The sequence below is a fragment of the Lytechinus pictus genome, chromosome 14, assembly GCF_037042905.1.
Source record: "Lytechinus pictus isolate F3 Inbred chromosome 14, Lp3.0, whole genome shotgun sequence".
Taxonomy (NCBI): Eukaryota; Metazoa; Echinodermata; class Echinoidea; order Temnopleuroida; family Toxopneustidae; genus Lytechinus; species Lytechinus pictus.
This window is the reverse complement of record NC_087258.1, coordinates 24,768,739-24,793,459: the sequence shown is the minus strand read 5'-3', so window position 1 is coordinate 24,793,459 and position 24,721 is coordinate 24,768,739. Positions and strand designations below refer to the sequence as shown.

General features: G+C 37.1%; 1 protein-coding gene across 1 annotated transcript; it reads left to right on the top strand.

The window, feature by feature from the left end:
* The first annotated feature begins 935 nt into the window (after positions 1 to 935).
* LOC129276416 (lysophospholipid acyltransferase 5-like) lies at positions 936 to 23,541 on the top strand. Its single transcript, XM_054912792.2, has 12 exons — positions 936 to 1,246; positions 7,467 to 7,574; positions 9,052 to 9,158; positions 10,393 to 10,527; positions 13,453 to 13,560; positions 14,219 to 14,401; positions 16,482 to 16,568; positions 19,530 to 19,696; positions 20,331 to 20,478; positions 21,163 to 21,318; positions 22,051 to 22,154; positions 22,782 to 23,541. The coding sequence occupies exons 1-12, from the start codon at positions 1,123 to 1,125 to the stop codon at positions 22,804 to 22,806; spliced, it is 1,452 nt and encodes a 483-aa protein (XP_054768767.2). The 5' UTR covers positions 936 to 1,122; the 3' UTR covers positions 22,807 to 23,541.
* Positions 23,542 to 24,721: the final 1,180 nt, after the last annotated feature.

The window sequence follows — 24,721 nt, the reverse complement described above, 5'->3', positions numbered from 1 at the left end:
TCTCAATAAAATTCATCAAGGGGGAAAATACGATTCAGTTATAACAACAACCACTTATCTTTCAGTTTCACTTTGAGAGCATTCAGATCGGAATTATTTCCTTATATGAGTTTTTTTTTTGGTCTAAGTCCATGTAAAACAATATAGGCCTAACCAAATGTCAAAGCAGATTGACATAAGGAAGTAAATATTTCAGTTTATTATGTCCGTTGTTATAGTTTTTATTATCATTTTTATTATTATTTTATCATTTTAATATTATTATTATCATTGTTATTATTATTATCACCATTATTATTACTATTATGATTATTATTATTATTATCATGTGCCTATTATCATCATTATTATTTTTATCATCATTATTATTGTTGTTGTTGTTATTATCATCATTATTACTATCATTATTATTCACTGTGAAATTCAATTTTACTGCTCAGATAGCCCTATAAATCACTTTCGTGATTTGTGCTCGTTCGCTTTGCCCTGTCACAGTTTTTTTAAGAAACTTTAATTTTGCCCCATACACCATGCCTGGCCCCTCAATTTGTTTTAGCTCATTACGCCAATATATATACTACAAATAAAGTACTTTTATCTGGTATTGTGATTCATTAAATTGTAATAGGCCTATTTCCTTTGGTACAATACGAGTATTACATGATATGTATAATCACTGGCGGATCTACCGGGGGGGGGGGGCACAGCCGGTTCGTGACCCCCCCCCCCCCCTTTTGAGAGGCACAATTAAAATTTGTAATGTAAAAATGCCGTTGCTCGTCTTTTTTTTTGGGGGGGCGGGGGTGAAATGTATTTAAATTTGGGTTGAAAATGTGCCCCCCCCTTTGGAATATCCTGGATCCGCCCCTGTGTATGATGTATATTGAGTTCAAGTAATCAATTGGTTCAAATTCTTTTTGCATTTGTTACTTTGTGAACTGTATTGTATGAATTTGATTTGAGAGAAAAACAAAACATCTTTAGCTTTACAACAAAATATTCTGAAATATAAAACTGCAAAACGTGCCAGGGTTGCACGCATCTAATAAGCATGCATCCGCGAGGCATCCTTTTTGCAGTCTGCGACTGAGAAAAAGGACGGTTCCTCCTCACTCGGCAAAAATGGCACACCTTGGCATGTTGAAAATCATGGAAATCAACCCGGTTTCCAGATTTTTTGAAGAACTATCGGGTACCATTGGATTCCCCATCGTGGATTTGAGGTTCTACGCTTCGATCCTAATCTGTAAGTATATTTTGAGCCTTGTGAGGTTTGATACCAATTACGTGAGCTCGAGATTCACTTCTCGCACAATGCAATGCACACTGATGATAGTACAGTCCCGCATACTGTATTTTGTGGGTGCCGGTAATAATAATGGGAGGTTGACGTTGAGAGGCTTAACCTCGCTAGCCCATTGATGAAAACCGGGGATTTTGCTCCTCTGTAATGAGAATTTACCTATCACAGATCTGTGATATACTCATTGGAATGATTGGACATGTATGCAAATGAAATAGTGCCCGTGGTGGTGGATTGAATCTTTTTAAGTTTTGTGAATTGATCGAATCAACCACACAGACCAATTAAGTCAGAGCCCAAAAAAGAAAATTGAACAAAGGAACCCTAAATCATACTTGGTGTACGGTATCTGAATTATAAAAAGAAGACCTTGTGCCTAAAACGTTCTATGCCTGCTCTTTAATTTGATTATGGTATATGTTGTTAACCCAGGGAGCCCAGGGGCTTACCGTGTATTTGACCATACTCACGGGACTAGCGTGATTTATGGTCTAAATATTTCTCCAAATGAATTGTGAAAACAGAAACTATGCACTTACCACGATTATATGGATGAAGGTCTAACGAGTGGCAGTTTCCTGACATCGAGGCACAGACTGGAACCTCAAAAAACGAAAAGTTCTCTCCTACCCCAGTCTCGATCGGCCATTTTTGTTATGAATCATATTTTTGTAAAATTGTTTTTTTTTTTTCAAAGTGATTTTATCTTGTCGGCCATGACCAAAATTAGTGTGTTGATATGCCATTTGAATGATTTCCTCTCATATATTTTCATGTACTTTTGTAACCGTGGCACAAAGTAAAAAAGGGAATCACTGAAAATAATCAAAAAAGAAGAAAGAAAGAAATGAAGAAAGAAAGACAAATATAAAGAAAGGGAAAAAAGATAGAAAAGGAAAGGAAGGGAGGGTGAACAAATTGGTGAAATAAAGAATGAAGGAGAGAAAGAAAAAAAAAGAGTAAGAAAGAAACGGAGAATGAATGAAGGAAAGAAAAATGTTTCCTTCATTCTTTGAGAAAAAGAAAGAAGAAAAACAGAAAGGAAGGGGATAGAAAAAAGGGGAAAAAAATAAATATAGAATCAAATAAAGGTGAAAGAAAGGGAGGAGAGAATGAAAAAAGAAAGAAAATAACGAAAGGAGAGAAAGAACAAAAAGAAAAAGGACAGAAATCAAGGAGAAATTTAAGGAAAGAAGGAATGAAAAAAAAAGGAAAGTAAGAGAAAGAAACAATGAGGGACGTGTAAAGAAGGAAAGAATGAAGAACATAAATGAACACAGAAAGGAAAGAAAGCTAGGAAAGAAATAAAGATAGATGGAATGGAAAAGGGAATTCAGAAAAGATAGGATGAAGAAAGAAGGAATGGAAAAAAGAAAGAGAAAAGGAAAATCAGGAAGGAAGATAAGAAAGAATAAGGGAAAGGAAAAGGAAGGAAAGAATGAAGCTAAGAGAGAGTGTAAGCAAGAAAAGAATAAAAGTAGGATAGAAGAAAGAGGGAATGACAGAAAGAATGAAAAGGAGAGGAAAGGAGCAAAAAAAATTAAGGAAAGAAAGAAGAAAGGAAATAAAAGAAGGAAAGTAAGAAAAGGAAGGAAGGAAAGTACAAAAATGAACAGAGAAAGAATCAGGAAAGAAAGCTAGGAAAGATTTGAAATAAGATAGAACAAAAAAAAGGCAAGCAGGAAGGATAGAAGGATGAAGAAAAAACGATAGAAAAGAAAGAAAAATGAAAGAAAGAAATAAAGAGAGAAATGAAGAAGGAATTAAAGAGAAAAAGAAGTTCAAACTTCAAGCAAACAAAACAAATGTAATCATCTATCAAAAATCTTACTGATATTTGTTTTTTTAATAATATATTAAAAAAATTGTTTGAAAATAAAATGTTTTAGAAACAAATAAAATTTCAAAGTGAAACATTGTCTAACTTAAAAATTAGGTGAAACATCGCGGCATCACATGGACACAGGCTCGGCATCTCTCTTCCCATCTGTCTGTTCGCACCGATAACAAGAAGACTCAAAACAAAATAGACAGGAATAACCGTTGTTTCTGGGGATTTCTGACGTTTTACTATCATCCCCATTCACCGACGGTAGTGTGTTAGTGCAAGCCTGCATGTGTAATCAGAACCACCAATTCGGGCGACCGGGTTTTGTCTAGATTTTTTTATTATTAAAATTCTGATTGACATTATATTATCTTGAATGAAGGCCCACTATTTTCGTTAGACTCTAATCTTTCTTTTGATACTATACATATTGCAAGAAAATATCTAAAATATACGTTACCGATTTATTCCTTATTTTTTGAATTTTTCTGCCGGAGAGGAAAAAATGGCAGCCGTGTGTTGCTGCCCTCTACGTTCAACGAGTTGCAGAGATGCCAACCCTCCCGATTTCATCGGGAGGCTCCCGAAAATTCATCCCAACTCCCGCCCTTACGATTACCATCCTTATCCTCCCGAAATTACGATTTTTTTTGCATTGATCAAATTGGATTGGAAGTACATGTATCGTCTGCTGACTTTAGCATGTAGTAACTCCATTACGTTTCGCTGCTACTAAATTCTGTGTGAAAGGCAGACAAATAAGGAGCAGCGAAAAGCTGGTGCATGTGATATGCCCAACGGGAATCCACTGTGCACCAGGCCGGTAGGCCCGGCTAGCTTCGCGAGGCGTGTGCGCTCGCGGCCGCTGGATTTGTCGAGTCGTGCGATGGAATATCGGTGTGTGATTTCGGCGTATTGATGGGTTGATATTGACACGAAATGGCGGAAAATCAACAAAAAAAGACCAAGAAATGGTCTCAGAAGTATAAGACTGAATACAGTCTCCAGTACCCGTGTATTCGGAAGTCGGAAAGAGGAATCTACCATGCATTTTGCACAATTTGCAGCGTGGACATTAAAGTTGAGCACGGAGGTCGTGATGATATTCGGAAGCACGTAGGGAGCAAACGGCATACGGACATTGCGAAGACGAGATCTTCGAGCTCCACTAGTACCCTGTTGACTTATTTCACCAAGCAAGGGACCAGCGAGGAGGAAGACGTTACCCGCGCTTTAATAATAATAAAGAGGATAATTCCTCATTATTATAGTTGAACAGGTACTTTTCTTCTATTGTCCCCTCATTTTTTTTACATGTAAAAATGCATATTTGATATTTTTATTTTTATGTCAAAAAAGTGGGAACAATGTTTTTTTAAAAACATGTGAAATGCTCCAAAATAAGGGTCAGATTGCACCAGAGAGCATCTAGAAACCCAGAGCTTCGACCCCGGCCGCAAGGGTCGAGCGCTCCGCGCTCGAGATGTGCGCTACGCGCACATTATTTGGTGTCGGTTGCAAATCCTCCCTAATTCTGATTTCCAAAAGTTGGCATCTCTGGAGTTGTGCTTTTATCAACGCTTTCCGATTAGAATTTTCGATATCCTGGCCAATCAATGCGAGAGACAAGTTCCGAACGCACGCACATCTACAAGCGCAAAGCAGCGGCACAAATCGCGATATATAGCGACTGGTAAATACGTCTTTAAGGATGATGACGTCATCCAAGATGGCAACTTACGTTGACCAACGAAAGGATCGAAGATGACTATGTTTTCATCATCATTTGAAGGGAATTAGCGGTAACTCTGATCTAAGGTATGATATTTCTGAATTTTGTATATTTTTTTTCGTAAATTTGATGTAATTTCTTTTTTATAATGTGACATTTTGTGTACAAAAAACGATCTGAAAATCAGGTTTCCGCCGAATGTTAGATCTAACGTTACTGCTAAAACGTCGGCTGTACGTACGGGCCAACAACTCTTCAGTCTATGTATTGGTGAGTGGAGCCAACGCAGTTCAGCGGAACAACCAAAATAAAAACAAAAGCTGAAACAACTACCCGGTAGATCGATCTAGTAATGAAAATTCGATAACTTGCTCCTCCGATTACATCTCCAAATCATTAATCTGAGAATCCATATACATGTAATTATAAAAAATTCCTGCCGATTTTGTGATTATTTTGTTGGAAAAACTGTTAATCATGTGAAATTGTTCACTTTGATTCAGAGTTTGCAAATCTCCGATGATCATGCACGCCTGCCACACACCACACAGGCAGGCAGGCCAGCTCACGTGCAGCAGCTAGTACATGTACACTGTATGCTGACTTTGCGTGTGTGTGTGTCTTTGTAGATCAAAGAAAATCACGGAAAATGGCTTGCAGTTTGAATTGAGGGAAGTTGTAAACTTAGTTTTTTCTCTCTTCTGTATTTTTGCTTGTGAAATATTGGAGAACTTTGCAAACTTTAATCTTACACTGAAAAAGGGCATGACCAGTTTTAAAAAAAGGGCACGTCAGCCAGTTAGAAAAAAAGGGCACGGCCTTTTTGGCCGTGAATTGATCATTTTTTGTAAGGGCATCACAGCCAGTTACAGGGGCATCGACGGCCAGGCCGTCGATTAATTTATGCCCTGGATTTTTTCTGTTACTTACCTTAGTTGGGACTCGAACACACGTCGATGTAACTGCAGTCAAGATATCTTTCCAATATGCTAGCTAGAAGCGCTGATAGCAGGTTTGGTTTTTAGCGATTAATATGAGCCAATTGTTTGACTAGTCTAGACTTTCAGACCATTTACTGACTAAATAAACCAATGTGTATGGGCAATTACACACATTCGATCCTGCATGAAAATTTGACAGAATAAAGCCTTTTTTGGTATGTATTTCCACTCTCCCCCTAACGGACCACTTGACCTATTATAAAGTTCTGGCCATCCTTGACGTATCTAAAGGATTGCAATTATTAAATTACCAGCTTCATCAGACTCAGAGATTGTGATTTTGAATCCTGGGGCCTGGTGGGTGTTTCATATAGCTGTTTGTATTAAGAGCAACTTTATGAACGACTGGTGAACATTTCTTATGCACTAAGTAATCACAAATGAATAATATTCCGCATTTATATAGCGCTTAACACATCGGAACGACGTCTCTAAGCGCTTTACAGATATATTATTACCCCGGTCATCGGATCCTTGCATGCCCGCATACAATGTATGCACCTTCTCCACTCCCTGGGGAGCATTCCAACAAGAGTTCCAAGACTCAATTGCTAGGCATACCTACATAGGCTTTCGCATCCTACCGGGTACCCATTTAACACCTGGGTGGAGAGTGGCAAATTGACGCCTTGCCAAAGGACGCTAGGCCATGGTGGGATTCGAACACACGACCCTCTGATTACAAGGCGAGAGTCAGAACCGCTGCACCACGGAGCTTCCACTTCTCCACTCCCTGGGGAGCATTCCAACAAGAGTTCCAAGACTCAATTGCTAGGCATACTACATAGGCTTTCGCATCCTACCGCAAGAAAGGATGACCAGTCGTTTTTAGAGTCGCTCTTAACTTACAAACAGCTTTATGAAAGGGCTCCCTGGAATATAAAGCTTAGCGATTGGTCTTGGAGCTGATTCTTACCATCGATCATGAATGATATAATCAATCATAGAAATGAGCCCCATGATTTCCTTGGTTTTGATTGGCTGAGAAGCACTGTTACTGAGTACCGAAGTGATGACATCACAATTTTTTTTTTTGGTATTTCCACGTTTTTGATACCATATTTTGGTAGAGCATGATGAAAAACCACCACAGCCCAAATTTGGAGGGAATAGGTTTGTGGTGGCCTTAGATATGACCTCATGAATACATTTGTTGTTCTGCTCATGAATACATGAATAGCTTTTGTTGTTGTTCTGCTCTTAAGCGCCTTGAGCATCTAATCAAGATGGAAATTGCGCTATACAAATCTCATGTATTATTATTAAGTCCCTTTGAAGTCAATGTATTATTGGACTGGTTCCTAACATTTAGATCCAGACCAATAATACATTGACTTCAATGGGGCTAATTATGTATTCATGAGGTCATATCTTGGAGCCCCATTGACCGATTCCCACCAAATTTGGGTTGTGGTGGTTTTTCATCATGCTCTATCAAAACATGGTATCAAAAACGCTGATAAGCAAAAATGAAAAATTGATGACGTCACACTTCGGTACTGGTAACTGTCAGATAAAACGTCCAGCAAGTCCCTTCGTGAAACCCTTCCTAGAATAAAGTTCATAAATGCCTTTAAATATTTTCCCTGTTCTGATTTGCAGGCTATCCTCTTGCCCTGTTCTCTCGTCGATATGTCATCCACTCCGCCCCAAGCACTCAACATCTCTTCTATGCAGCAGCTGGCCTGTCCCTTGCGTACTTCAACTTCGGTAGGTTATCTGTGTGTTGTAAGTGGCCATTTTGAACCTGTAACGGAAGGTTAACAAATACAGTGTATTCTATTCAGATACGATTGTATGAAGATTTTATGTCGGCTGTGAAATGAATGTCTTTAAAGCATGGAAAAGATTGTCTTGTAATACGATTCTGCCAAACCAAAATCTTTAAAAAGTGAAATTATGCAACATTAATAGTTGGGACCAAAATTTACAGGAACATGTATTCTTATCAAGAGAGGTTTTCTTTATTTTCCAAATTGTAAAAATTCCTTTATCTTTATAAATATTTGTCCTACTTTAACAAATTTCGTATCGAACAAACTTATCATGCTATTTTGCCTGATATGAAATTTCTATAAGGATGAGTATAAAGATTTCTCGATCACATGTGATTTGATTTCCTTTTTAAAACAGAGCTTTTGTTGAAAAAAATTGAATTAATAGTATATTCGATTATGAAGTGGATCTTCATATGTAGCTGGGTGAATATTTATGCCTTCACCTATAGATGTGTAGTGATTATACAGTGCATCCCACCAAATGAGTTTTTGGTATCCTTTCTTCAAATTGTTTTTGCTCACTCATGCATGAATGAGGAATAATCAAAGTAATTTCAGATGAAAGAGGAGATTTTAAGCTTTTCATTGGTAGGTCATTTGTCTTTTGTATTTACGATTAAGTTATGATAAATCATCACTAAATCTCGGTTTCGTTCTTTCTGGGACGCACTGTATACTGGCCCTTTAACATGAATTATCACGATTGATCATGGAGCTGATTTCTGTGATTGAATGCATTGATTATTGTGTATGATCAATTGTAAAGATCAGCCCAAAGATCAATTGCTAAGTTGTATGATACAGGACCCTGATGTCTTCACCACTTACACTCTTAAAACAGATTGAGTAAAAAAAAAATTACCCAATATTGGGTAGAAAGGGAACAAGCATGTTTGCTGTGTAAATTTTTCTCCCCATATGGGGCAAAATGCAAGTTTAAAAGGGTAAATTTCGACGCAGCATTGCGTAAAATTTACAGAGTATTTGGTATCATTTTACCCACCAAGCATACATGTTCCCGTTTTACCCAATATTGGGTGAACTGTTTTTAGAGTGAATGGCCCGTATCTTGAAGTCGGGTTTAATTTAAACTCTGGTTTAAAGTTGTGGTCTAACTATGGACAGCCAATAGTTGCAGAAATCTCTAACGATATATTATGAATGTATCAACTCATTTTTTGCTAAAATCATTCCTAACTGTTTCGGAAAGATTAATAAGATAACTTACTTCACCATTCACGAGTTAGGAGAGAGCACAGTAAGCATAAGAAACAGGCAATGTAAGGAAAATTTTGACATGTTTGGCTTTCCATAATTTTAGCGGAGTTAGACCATGGTCTCTTAAAGTTAAACCTGACTTCAGAATACCAGCCTATGTGTTTGTTTTTTCTGTTGATGTTGCTGTTTAGGACTGGATTGTATGCACTACATTGTGACCATAATAGCAAACTTTCTTCTGCTTCAACTGGTTGGAGGAACTAGAACATCAGTAGCGGCTTCCTTTGCATACAACATGGTAAATGTTCTTTTCCTGTTAGCACGATTCCCACGTTGAACAAGTCATTGTTGACCAATTGATTTTTAGTTAATTTACCATTCCTATTACAGTTCCTGGAATTTGTAATCAGAGGTTGTAGTTTTTGTGTCATCATTGAGTGAAACCATTTTTTGTCTTGCCTGCATAGCGAGCAAGACTACGGTTTAGGCGCCGCTTTTCCAACGGCGGTGTCGTCCACAATGAAATCTTAACTAAGGTTTAGTTTTTGAAATATCATGACAGAAAGTATATGGACCTAGTTCATGAAGCTTGGGCATAAGGGTTATCAGGTATTACTGAACATCCTGCCTCAGTTTCAGGTCACATGACAAAGGTCATTTAGGGTCAACAAACTTTGACAATATTGGTAGTATATTTTAAATGCCATCATAACTCTTATGGATCTAGTTCATGGAACTTGGGCATGAGGGTAATCAAGTATCACCGATCATGTTACACAAGTTTCAGATCACATGATTAAGGTCAAAGGTCATGCAGGGTCAGTTAACTTGTCAACATTGAAATCCTAACCATGGTTAAGTTTTTGACATGTGATCATACACGTGACCTTGAGGGTAAATGGATCTATTGCATTAAACTTGGACATAGGGGTAATCAAGTATCATTGATTATTTTTTTATGACATTCAGGTAATTGAGGTTAAAGGACATTAGGGGTCAATGAACTTAGTATTTTATTATAATATGAATGGTGTTTTTTTTATTTTTATGATTAATCTTAGTTGTTTTCAAAGTCAGCACTGCTGCTATATTAAATTGCATAATGCAGGAGAGACTGCCAAAGGCATTCCTCTTTGACATTACTCTTTTATTGCACATCTGAACCAAATAACTACCAAGATTTTTTTTCCTATATCTTTGTACACATTGAAACATGCTTTCGTCAAAGATAGTGAATCATGAATTTGAACATGCTCAAAATATTTATAACACTTATTGCGACACTTTGTAAATTGATAAAAGCAATTCATCACAGAACACATGTGTCATTGATTGGATAAAGTGTAGCATATCATTTGATTTATACATCAAAATTATATACATGTAAGTGTAGAAGGGATAACATTTTTATTTGATAACAATGTTAATATTTCCCTTTCATTGTGGGTGAGTTGCGTTTGACAATGTACAACTGCTTATTAACTAGTCTATTAAAGAATAAACTGTTCTGTGTTGTTTTCTTGATGTTTTAGGGTTATCTTCTGGTTGCATATTTCTTCAAGAAGGAAGACTTCCACATGCTCGCTTGGGACACTCCCCAGTGTGTCCTGTGTCTGAAGATGATTGGTATGGCATTAGACGTCTATGATGGACATAAACCTGACAAGGTAAAAACGCTTTACAGAAATATTCTTACCCTGGTCATTGCATTCTAGCTTGCCCACGGACATCAACTATAATATCAATTATATTCTGGTCATGTCAAATGCATATCATGCTTTCATCTTACTTTCTATACACTACTTTATCATTATAGCTTGGTAAGCTCAGCCTTATTCAGTGTATAAGCATTTATAAGATATTCATTCCTGTTAGGTACCCACTTGACTCACCTGGGTCGAGTGCGGCAAATGTAGTTTATAATATCTTGTTAGAGACCAGTGGTGATGTGGCATGGATTTGAACCAGGAACTGTAAAATTCAGAGACTTATCCACCAGACCAAAAACTCTCTATTTTGATATGCCCTTCCTAGACGGGACGTATTATGGCATCATGCGTGGTGTCCGTCCGTCCGTCTGTCCATCCGTTAACTTTTCCTTGTAAATGCGATAACTTCAGTTTGACTTAACCTAGGCTCATATAATTTGGTGTGTATGATTCTAGCATGGATCCCAGGAAGCCTAATGATTTTGAAGTCAAAAGGTCAAAGGTCAAGATCACAGTGACATGTTTTCATCTTACCCTTCTGAAGTCCTTGTTAACGCAATAACTTTAGTTGAACTTAACCTAGCCTCATATAATTTGGTGTGTATGATACTAGCATGGATCCCAGGAAACCTATAGATTTTTAGGTCAAAAGGTTAAAAGTCAAGATCACAGTGACATGTTTTCATCTTACCCTTATGAAGTCATTGTTAATGCGATAACTTTAGTTTATCGCATTAATTATTAATATAATTTGGTGTGTATGATACTAGCATGGATCCCAGGAAACCTATTGATTTTTAGGTCAAAAGGTTAAAAGTCAAGATCACAGTGACATGTTTTCATCTCACCCTTATGAAGTCATTGTTAATGCGATGACTTTAGTTTAACGCATTAATTATTAATATAATTTGGTGTGTATGATACTAGCATAGATCCCAGCAATTCTAACGATTCTAAAGTCAGAAGGCCAGAGGTGAAGTCGCCACCTTCCACTTTTCTTGCTAGACCAATAACTCCATTTTCCGTGTTACAGGCGGGCGTATTATGTGCTCGCCTTAGCGACACTCTTGTTTTCACTGTGTTGCAAGCTTTTCAGCAAGGATTTTCATCTTCAGTTGATGACTGTAAATGGTATTGCCCAAACGTCAGCAATTACTAGGATTCAGCTGAGGTGCCATACATGTGCTGAAGCATTCAAGGAGTAAATCCTAATGGGTACCCATTTACCTCACCTGGGTAGAGAGTGGCAAATTGTGGATAAGTTTCATGCTAATATGGGGCAATGTTCAATATATATGATACAGATATGAGACATCCATTGATTGTGTATAGAAATATGTATCCTTCTTCCTCATTTAATAACTGTGTATTTGAAGTACATGTACTATATACATGTAACTAAGCAGATAGATTGAGGTAATCCACAATATATATGGAATAAGAGACCGAATTCATAATGACACTTATTTATTAGGGTTATAAGTGGCTTGTCCACTTGAAATCCAACGTCCTATCCTTTTGAAGTGTCATACAATCATTTGTAGGCATTGTAGTATTACTATTAGCAGAATCACTTGTAGGAACATACAATAGTACGAAAGAGTACCCATTGGAATATGTGAAAGGGAATTCGGTCTTGAATGCTAATGTCCTATCGATACTTTTAAAGTCTCAAAATATCTGTATACATTTCATTATTGCTTTGATAACGGGAAGTATGTGTAGGAACATGTAAAAGTAACAGTATATTATGGGTTTGATACATTCATGAACATGGATCACAATGATTGTCTTTGGGTGTTTGACAATTTTTGTTCCAACTCTTTCCAATTTGTTAGGCTCCTTGACAATAGTTAGAGCCTGTCTTTCCTGCAGAAATCCTAGTGTGTTGGCTCAGTTTGTAGAGTTTCCGTCTTGCAACTGGGAGGTCGGGAGTTCAAACCCCGGCCGCATCAGACTAAAAGACGTTAAAAGATGGGAGTGTTTGGCGTTCAACAATTAAATGGATAGAGCCTCGTCGATCTGGTGCTGCACAGCAGCTGCCGGGCCCACGATCAATTGGGCAAAGCAAATTTTTCGAGTATTTCATTTCATGTCTATTTCGAGAGCAATAAAATATGGATTTAATCATAGACAAAAGAATGGGATATGTACATGTAGGGAAGCCACCATTAAAAGCTACATACCATCTTTCTAGTGGGATTCTGGCTACAAGATGCAACACAGAATTCTGACAAGTTTCCTTCAAAGGTGGAACAATTGACCAACAGAGTTTGGTTTCTCATTAAAAACTATTAATGATTCAGAAAAAAGATTAACTTAAAATTTTATTTCTATGGTGAAACCTAATGTTTTGACAGAAAAAGTACTTCTTCTGCTACTTGATAACATAATTATTCCACTGTGAATGTATCGCGTACTGAATTTAGTGTTTTATTTAAGTGGGCCTATGTTACGAGACTACTCTGGTCAGAATGTTGCATTATGGGTTAGGAACCAGACCAGGGTCCCGTGACACAAAGGTTAGCGATTGATCGTACGCTTGATTTTTACGATTGATCGTACATTGTAGTCAATGGAATCAATCGTAGAAAAATGTTCTACGATTATTGCTAAGTTTTGTGTTACGGGCCCCAGATATGAGTAGTTCAGGATTTGTGGTGGTGCTATACAAGACCGCTGGTTCATGCTTTAATACATCTCCTCCCTTTTTGTAATATTAGAAAAGTCAATGGAATCAATCGTAGAAAAATGTTCTACGATCATTGCTAAGTTTTGTGTTACGGGCCCCAGATGTGAGTAATTCAGGATTTGTGGTGGTGCTATACAAGACCGCTGGTTCATGCTTACTCTAATACATCTCCTCCCTTTTTGTAATATTAGAAAAGTCTAAACAAGGACCAGAAAGAGCACTATCTACCCAGACTGCCAAGTCTCCTTGAGGTTGCAGGATTTGCTTTCTTCTTTGCCGCATTTATGGGAGGCCCCCAGGTAAGAAAAAGGCTGCTTGCAATGAGCAACCCCAAAACCCAGCTTAGGAAATTCCCAAGGGGGCGACGGGCGAGTTTGCCCTCATGACAGCCCAAATCACCCCTAAAATTCTCCCAAAATGCATGCTTTGGGGCGATCATCCTTTCTAGAGTTACCCTTAAGATCTGTCACAAACAGTATGGAAGATTATGTAGAAAATCATTATTCTAACAGTGGCAGATTAATGACATTTCCTTTTATCGGTACTGCACATTTGCTTGTTACCCCTGAAATGTTGCCTTAAAATGAAAGAAATGGCCCCCAACTTCCGCAATTGTCTCATTGATGATCTTGAGACTATGTAGGCCTATTTTCCCAGACTTTCAGTCTCAGGAAAATAGTAAGCCTATAGTCTCAAGATCTCTACTGGGCAATAGTTTGTACTGCTGCCCTCATGAGCAGTCAATATTGTATTCTAATAACCAATGGATTTTTTTAAATGCTGCACTTATTACCTTGATATGATATAGAAAAACAGTGCAATAGTATTTACTAATAACTGCTGGATGTTCTTGGTTGCAGTTCTCGATGCATCAGTACTGCACTTATTACCTTGATATTATATAGAAAAACAGCGTAATAGTATTTACTAATAACTGGTGGATCGTTTTGGTTGCAGTTCTCGATGCGTCAGTACTTGTACCTGGCCAATCAAAAGCTGTTACCCAAGGGAGAGATGGAGAATCCTTCTAACCTTCGACCTGCTCTCAGGAGATTCTTACAGGGTCTTGTCTATCTTGGATTAACCGTCTTCTGTCTTCCCGTCTACAGTCAAGCATACTTGAGGAGTGACCAGTTCATGGTAAATTCATTCATTCATTCATTCACACATTAACTCATTCACTCACTCACTCATTCATTCATTCATTCATTCACAAATTAGCTCATTCATTCACACATTAACTCACTCACTCACTCATTCATTCATCCATTCATTCATCCATTCATCCATCCATTAACTCACTCACTCATTCATTCATCCATCCATTAACTCACTCACTCATCCATTCACTCATTCATTCACACATTAACTCATTCATTCATTCACTCATTAATTCATTCATTCCATTTTGATACTGAATTACAATCATAATATGAATTTATACAATCATAGTAAAACATGAATATTAAACATAAAATTTCTTGAAATGAAAGGGAATACTCAAAAGGAAAGCCTATCTTGGATTGACCGTCTTCCGTTCTACAGTCCATAAAGAGTGATTAGTTCATGGTAAATATAAGCTTAAACATAAGTGCCAGTTGACGCCTTGTTTTTCCCGTAACCTAGTGAGCCCGTAAATTTGTTTTTGGAGGCTTTGAATCAGACTACAAATTTTGGACTTGGATTTTATCAGAGTCTTGCCTTAATTTTCAATTTAAGAAAAAATCAATCGTTCAAGGCAAGACTTTATTCTTCATCAGTGTTCTTGACCGCAGCATCGGCCTACTGATCACGCCACACCAATCAAGATGATTGATGTGTCGGAAATTACACTACATCCCTACGCTTTGTGTTCCCATGAATATTCATGAAGTGTAGTCTGTTATATCGTCATCCCCATAGACTTTTGGTAGACTTTGGATTCACGAGGTTATCATTAAAAAAAAGATGCACTGCCAGTTGATGTAGCAATCTAAAAATGAGTCCGAACAGAATCCAATGAATTAACCTCCCATGTGTTTGTATTTATAAATTGAAAATATGATTCTAGTACAAAATGTGTAATCACAGAGAATGGACAATTTACAAGGGTCAGTTGGGATACGCCAAACAAACCTTTTTTGGGTTGCCTAATTGCAGTGATCAATAATTTCAAGAGGAATGTTTTAGATATTTCTCAACTATTATCCAGTATATGTACCATTACCAATGCTGGCTTACTTTCCTTGGTTAGAGTGGACACTCCTCATGAAGAAACAAAATAGTGGCTATTCAATTGCAGTCATCGCATTTGCCTGCAAAATCCATATTGCACCATGGGTTAGTAAGGACCAACTTATTGTGGAAAGAAGATAATATACATGTACCAAGTAACTTTGAGGTTACTGCATGAGTCTTCATTCAGCCACGGCCAAGGGGCCAACACAAAGAGGCGTGCTTATACTTTGCACATCCACTTTGTTTGATACAACGTAGAATCATCATATCAATTATATATCAACACACTGGCGTTGTGTATTCTAAACACATCCAGGGGCCCGTAACACAAAGCTTAGCAATGATCGTAGATCGATTGATTCCATTGATTTCTACGATTGATTCCATTGACTATAGTGTACAATCAATCGTGAAAATCAAGCATACAATTGATTGCTAACCTTTGTGTTATGGGACCCTGATGTGTTTTAATTCTATTTTCGATAATAATCATTGTTTCCTCTGAGTTTCAGAATGAATTGCTTTCATTTTGGGGTTGACTCACCTCCTTTTATTGATATCCTGTTTATTGATATCCTGTAGCCTTTAGTTTCATAATACACAGGGAAAATAAACAGAACAAAGAGTTGACATCAAGGTCAATATTGTTAGCTTATCAGTGGGGATCTATATAAAATGGGTTCCAAAAGAAAAATAATCAAACTTTATAAGTGCACTACACAAATTCCACCCAGTCAAAATGAACAAAATTTTGAGATAGGCTAGCTTCAGTAATCTTTACTATAAATCACATGTCAATAATTAAGAGATTGATTTAAGAACAAAGAGGCTGTAGCCCCTCAAGTCAATTGATTCTGGAATCCAAAGTCACAAAATGGCAAAAGAAAGACCAATGAAAATGAGATGGAATTTAAAATGTTAATTTTAACTTCCTGTAACCTCTTAGTTATTACTGTGAACTTAAATAAACTGATCTGATGTTTGTTTGTTATTTTCTCCTCAGCACTCATCATTTCCCAGCCAAGTTCTATCTATTCTCCTCTGGGGTATCTTTGATAGAAGCAAGTACATCACATCGTGGGTCATGGCTGTAAGTATCAGGGAAAACTAATATTTTCGGTTTATTGTGCTGCACTCAACCCATGTGAGGTGAATGGGTACCTGGCAGGAATTTATTCCTTGAAATGCACTGAACGGTGGAAGGCTGCTTGAGCTACAGCCGGGGTATTAATATCCAAGTCCTTGGGAAGCGCATAGAGATGTTATTTATAATGTGTTATGCGCTATACAAGAACTGTCTATTATTGTTATTATTCAATTTGATGGATTTACAACACGGTGCACCACCTATCGGTTTCGGCGGACAGGCCGAAATTTGCAATGCCTCATGGGAAAAGGTCGACATCGAAATAAATCTATGTGTCGCTCGCTCCATGCATTATGCTGTGCTGGCTGGCGCGGCTCGGCCACCTTGCATATGCTGTCATCCAGGAGGTGGGATAGAGATTTACAGCATATTTCTTTGTGAAATTTAGACAGTTTTCAGTGACATTTTCTTCCATGGACTAGGCAGTGCAGTGGATGGTAAGCGCACACACAACTGCGCTGCCTGCACGCGCCAGCGATGTCGATCCCAAAGTTAGAAATTGGCCTGTCCGTGGCAACACCCTATTGTGAATCCACCTAATTCAATTCTCATTTATTTCATTCTCAATTAAAAATATTCATAATACAAGAACTATCAAGAAGCAAAAGTAAACAATGAAATAGGAACTGCATATAAATAAAGCCAAGAGGCCTTGTACAAGTGCAGATCACATGGGCTGTTTTCACTCTAATTTTCATGCCAAATTAATTGTAATTTTGAATGCATTGGTAATTTACTGGGGGACATGTTTTGGCATTTTACAGCGGCTATGTTAGACATTCGGGGGCTTAAATCATCTTTTGAGAAAGTGCCATTTTATTGCATTTATGTCACATGACACTTTGGGGTAGCAACTCGATGTGACTTTTGTCAAAAACTTGTGGGAAAAATGAAAAAAAAAAACCTAACACCAATTACTCTCTTAATCTTTGCCAAACCCTTACCAATGTGTCTCTTGATTTTCTGCATCTATTTTAACCGATGTTACTTCAGAGTGAATTTCCCTTTTAACTTTTAAGCTTGGCTATCACTTTCTTTGTGACAGTGATTTTTTTTTTATTGATCAGTTTATTTCATCAAGAAAATTTCAACAAAATTACAAAGTAAAGCAAATTATAATTTAACATGATGAAATTAAATGGAAAACTTTTGGAAGCAAAGCTTGTTATGGAAGGTTTCCTTCAGTGAATAAGAATATTTTCTATTTACCGTTAAAATCAAAATGGAAAATCTATTTTGGTCCTTACTTCCATAGGAAAATTCATTGGCCCGTATTCTGAACTCGGGTTCAATTCAAACTCTGGTCAGAAGTTGCGGTTAAACTTTATACAATTATTTATTACAGGTTCGATTTATCAGTTCGCCTGTTACTCGGATCATTCACACTGTCTGGGAATAATAACTGAATTGTTTTTCTTCACCATAATAGCACGATGAAAGAGCAAAGTGAACATAAAAAACATGCAACGTTAACAGACTTGACATTTCAGCTTCTTATAATTTTAGCACAGAGTTTAGAGCAAGGCCTAAGTAAAATAGGACTTCAAAATATTGGCCATTGAATTCATTTATGCAATCACATTTTTTTTTTTTGCTGTGTCCATTTCCTGTGACAAAATGGAATTTACATTTTAAATCAATTTGAAACGGGAATGGATTTTTCAGAGATGGAATAGTAAATATTTTGGTGATGCTTGAAGGTTTGCATGGTGGTATGAGCAATCGCGGAAGAGGTTTACGCTACACCATGTGTAAAGTCCTGGAGGGAATGAGATAAGAAAAGTGGATAGAATTGGAGGTGAATTGGAAAGGTGAGAAAGTGGAGGTTTGAAAGTAGAATATTCTTTTTAAAATGAGTGTAGTCCTTAAAAGGACTGTAAACCAGAAGGAGTGGAAAGCTGAGTAGTAGGCAGGCTTGAGTAGGTGAGAGAAGGCTGGCTTGAGTCAGCGAGTAGCGTGGTAGCAGGAGCACCTGCAAATCACTGCAACTAAACCACAGTAAATTTGAGTTCATGCTTTTTGGCTCCAAATCTCAATTAAGTAAACTTAACATAGACTCCATTCTCATTGCCGGTAATCCTGTTCCTCTCTCTGATTCATGCCGCAATCTTGGTGTCATTTTTTATTCCCAAATGTCAATGTCAAATCAGGTCACAAGTTTTCGTAAATCTGTCCGCTATCAATTGCGTAACATTGGTTTCATTCGAAAATGTTTAACTCGTTCTGCAACAGAGAAACTTGTGCACTCACACATCTCTTTACATCTTGATTTCGGCAATAGTCTTCTCTTTAATATACCAAACTCTAAAATAACCTGACTTCAAAAACTTCAGAATTCAGCAGCTTGCATTGTTTCTCTGTCAAATAAACACGATCACATCACTCCTGTTCTTAAAGACCTCCATTGGTTGCCCATAAAGGATGGCATAGTCTTCAAAATTCTACTTTTGGTTTATCATATCAATGGATCCGCACCCGATTACAACAAGTCTCTTATACACCACTATCAACCTGCATGCACACTGCGATCATCCCAATCTAGTCTTTTACATATTCCACCATCTAAAAAGTCCTGGGGCGATCGAGCCTTTGCTCATGCCGGACCAGCCCTGTGGAATTCACTACCACAGGAGCTGAAGAACTCAAACTCTGCAACATCCTTTAAGGGCAACCTAAAACTACATTTGTTCACAAGCAGATACTACATGTAGGTTTGAAGACAGTCATTTTTCCTCATTTGTAATTTACCCTTGTACTTCTTTTAGTTTTCTTTACTTTTATGTTTTGCTCTCTTCTAAGCGCCTTGAGCATTTAATCATAATGGAAAAGACGCTATATAAATCATATGTATTATTATTATTATTATTATTATCACTGTTCCTACATTTTCTTGTTGATTTTCAGGAAGGAAGCTGTATTCTAACTGGTTTGGGGTATAATGGAATCGACAAGGCTGGTGAGACCAGATGGGATCATTGTGAAAACGTCCATGTTTACAACTATGAAACGTCAACAACTATCAGAGAGCTAATAGCATCGTATAACGTCAAGACCAATCTCTGGGCTCGAAGGTAAGTCAAGATGGAGACAGCATGTAACGTCACAACCAATCAATCTGGAACAATAATAATTATGATAATCATAATAACGTCATATTTGCCAAGGGGAGCCACTTCAGTTCCAAAAATTGCTCGCCCAGCGGGCCCTGCATAACATGATACTGTTATAACCGCAGCTTTGGCTGGGCCTCGTGGGCGCTCAAGCATTTGAGAAATTTCTCCCTACCAGGTACCCATTTACTACACCTGGGTGGAGAGTGGCAAATGCAGAAAATACCTTACCAATGGACACAAGTGCTGCGATTTGACATTAAAAAAAAGAAGAAACGTCTATTCAAAGTGCTTTACAGTATTGCAGGACAATTACCCCGACTTTATCAGGGGAGAAAAAATCGTATGCATGAAAAAATACCTGGGGAGCGTTTCATGAAAGGACTTGTCAGACATTTTATCTGACAAAGTATGTTTTATCCAACAGGTACCATACGAATTGTGCTACTCAGCCAATCGAAATCAAGGAATATTGTCAGATTAGGCGACTATAGGATGACATGTTGATGAAATCTCCCCAGTATTGTCAAAGCAGAAATGCTTATTTTTTTAGCAATGAATGTCACTTTTCCTCTTACTGATGATTTCTTGATAGGCATATCTACCAGCGACTGAGGTTTCTCGGATCGAGACCGGTATCTCAAGCTTCAACGCTTCTATTTCTAGCAATGTGGCATGGGCCCTACACCGGGTACTTCCACGCATTCATCTTTGAATTCTTTGAGCTTCTTAGTGAAGAAACTGTAAGTATGATCTACTTTGGATACTTAACTACTTGGAGCCTTATTTTATCTTTCAATCTTCAAATTGGCAACATTATTTTCTTCTATTTCTGTCATTGCTGTATTTTTCCTTTCAAGGTCCTTGCATCAGAGAGAGAGAGATCATAAATTATTCAGCAAATAATGGCCAGGTGATAAGGAAAAGCAGTGATATTCATATATCTATTGCATTGCTAATTTAGGTATTTTATTATTATTATTGTTATTATTATTTTTACTGGAGCGTTGTGGCCCAGTGGATTAGTCTTCGGACTCTGAAACAGAGGGTCGTGGGCTCGAATCCCAGCCATGGCGTAATTTCCTTCGGCAAGAAATTCATCCACATTGTGCTGCACTCGACCCAGGTCAGGTAAATGGGTACATGTACCTTGCATGAATTTATTCCTTGAAATGCCACCGCGCTGTAAAAGGCTGCGGGGCTAAAGCCAGGGTAATAATATCTAATTAAGCGCATAGAGATGCATTTGGCAGATATAAGCATGTTGGTATTATTATCATTATCATTACTGCGATTTTCACGTTAGGCACAGAGCACTTTAATCGTATGAAACTATAATATCTATGAACTAGAAACTACAGAAAAGCTGTGTTTATTATCATCTCTGACAATGCTTCATGGGATTTTTTATTTGTTTTTCTTTTCAGCTGATTGAGTTTTGGCGGATGCTTGGACTGAAGCCGCTAGCATCGTATCGTGTTGCGTACATGATTGTTTTTCCCCTGTTAAGACTTCTAATGCTTTTAGGCTTTGCCTACCCGTTCATCAGCTTTCAGTTCCTCCTTTTTGCAGAATATAGTCCAGTAAGTATGATGTCCTATATGAATTGTGTTGAAAAGGCAGAGAATTTTTGTTTAAATACTTATTTGTGCCTTTTTCATATATAAGCAAGAAAGCTTCTTTTTTTTTTGGGGGGGGGGGTATTGTTCAGATATAATGCAGAGGTCGAATATAACATTTCATTTCACAGACAAAGTTGCATTTTTCCGAAGGGGTTTTATTTTGCCCAAAACGCACAACGGTGACGAGAAAATATGATTATGCAGCTTATAAGCAGTGAGTGATGTCACCTTGGTGAATATAATGCCGCTGTTCAAATACAACATTGCTGCATTCACTGAAGTGACATCAAATCAAACTTGAATATTATGGTCATAAAATTAGATCCGCCTTCCACCCTTTATTCCTTTAAACTTATGTTATTGGGCCCACAGATCTCCAAGCTTGCTTGTTCTTGCGTCCCATCATATTTCTCTATAAGCTCAAATTAAGCCATAAGTCCATTTTTGTTATTTGACTAAATGTATATCTATATAAGCATATTCCTTTTATTTGTTAGTAATTTCATATTATGCATAGTTGCAGAGATCTCATCCGGATGTTGTTTTTTTTATGTGAAACAAACAAGAAATATGAAATATCCCATTGCTTTTATGTACAAAAATGTTAATGAGTTTCGCTGCTAATTTCCGCAATGCCTGAATGATGGAGAATTTTAAACGTGTCTTACTCCTTTTTTTTTTGGTTCCATGTAGGTCTATGCATCTGTGTATTATGTTGGTCATATCATCTTTGTCATATTACCCCTCATCTATCTTCTATTAGTCAAACCAATCTGTCTGCTTTTCATCCCCAAAAGGTAAGCTTTAACCACCCCCCCCCCCACTTCCCCCCTGCCCCCCCCCTCCCCCCAAAAAAAACGATGATGATTACAATAATGACAATAATAGTTATAAATATATGAATAAAGATTAAGTAAAAATGAAGAAGAAAAAAATATATCAAATAATTTAGATGTTAAGTTTACGGTTACCTGCATTAAGATGTGTAAAAATTGTTAACATTTGTTATTTGTAAAGGCCATCTGCAAGCTAACCAAAAATGATTTGATAAATGAATGAAAATTAACGAGCACAGTACTGAAAGGTTCATCAAATTGGATTTATAAAAAAATTCTATATGGCATTTGTAAGCTTCGCTTACAATCTTCCCATAACAATTATTATCACAAAAACTACATGCAAATAAGAAAGTTGATGATTTTACACACTAACTATGTTATATTCTATCAATTCAAATATTGAATATTTCAATTTTTATTTATTTCATAATTAAAAGTACATGTAGCTCTTCACCAAGTTAAAATGAGGCAGTGCCTAGTAACGGTTCAATGCAATATTACGCAAATGTGTTACCAAATGTCACATGATACATGTATATATACATGTATATTTTTTTACTTATGTCGTTTATCCATTTGTTCTAGGTCTGAGACCGTCAAGAGTGAGTAGAGAATATTTGAAAGTCAGAGGGAATCATTCCATGAGGGCATTTCACAAAAATAGCTCAATTGCATCGACCAGGTATATGGCAAGCCACCAATACCGATGTTTGCTGTGACCATATGTATCGCAAGCCAACCGTACCCATATTTACTGTGACCTGACGTATGGTAAGCCACCCATTTTCTGGTTAGTGTGACCAGATGTATGACAAGCCACCCATACTAATGGTTGCTGTGACCAGATATATGGCAAGCCACACATATTTTAACGTTTGCTATTACCAAATGTATGGTAAGCCACCCGTCTAATGGTTGCTGTGATGAGCAGTCATCATTGATGAGAATACACTCTTTTGTCACAGTCACAAAAAGAGAAATTTTATACATTTTCTCATGAGATACCGCAATCAGATAAGTCTCTCTCTTCATTGAGTCACCAAAAATGTGTGCAAACTACTGTCATTCAAAAGAAATAGATTTGTTTTTGCTTTCTTTTGCAATGAACTATAAACATTAATCACTGAATACTCCAATCAAATTAATATTTCGTATATGATACTCCATAAACTTGCCATTATACTCAGTGTACTATTCTGTACTTGAGACCACATAGACTTGCCATAACAATCAGTGTAATATTCTGGACATGATATCCCATAAAATTGCCATTACAATGAAATATAAACTTTCCATAATTTTCTTTGATTTTTGGTATTATTAGTAGAGCGGATAAGCTCCAAAAATCACAACAATTGTGCAAATTTTGACTAAAGCATGAAATTTTCACAAGTATTAGTATATGCCGTAAGATTTATTTTAAAGATGGGAGGTAAATTTATAAATGCCATTTTCGGCCGTTGCCATGGCAACGGATTAATTTCTCCAAAATAACATACATTCCCATGTAAATGGTAAATAAACATGATATAGATGACCAAAATGATAATTTTCAGGCTCCCAATTGAATGCATATGAAATTTAGAAATATTCAAGATCACCAAGATAGTTCCAATTACTTAAAAATTGACATAGTTCATTTAAAATCCACCAAGGAAAATCATTTTGGTGTTCACACTTTGGTTTCAAGGTTTAAAAATACGTTTAGACTGGTTACAATGATATCCAGTCGTCCATTTTGCCTAAAAATCCAAGAGGGTTTTCAAAATGGCATCTAAAATGACTTCTATGACTCAAAAATTATCAGAGTTCATACAACATCCATCTGTGAGAAACAATTTTGGTGTCTACAATGTTTATTTACCATTTACATGGGAATGTATGTTATTTTGGAGAAATTAATCCGTTGCCATGGCAACGGCCGAAAATGGCATTTATAAATTTACCTCCCATCTTTAAAATAAATCTTACGGCATATACTAATACTTGTGAAAGTTTCATGCTTTAGTCACAATTTGCACAATTGTTCGGCTTATCCGCTCTACTATATGTGGATTCCTCACATAGGACAAAACAGGATTTCGAATTAAAACTCATCGGGCACCAAACCAAAAGTCAGATTCCCGTTTTTATGTAAGAATCCTGTAAGTGTCTTTTTTGGTTCCATGACAGTTGCTCTGGCGACAATTGCTCCACTGCAAATTCCACACGTTAATGGAATGACCGACTTCAACCCTGGATATAACACTATACTTTATCATACACCCAACCCTAAACCTAACATAAAACGATATTGCAACCCTAATCCTATATCTTAGACGAAATAAAGCCCGGAGCAAATGTCACCAGAGCAAATGTCTTGTCGCCGTCTTTTCATCACTAATCCCTACTTTCATCGTAGATAAAGCAATGGGTAATGTAGAATCGCCACTATTAAAGACACTTTAATAGTTGATTCCTACTAAAAATCGTGGCTCAGACTTGTTAACGTACCTAAACCAACTATTAAGACATTCATTATGAGG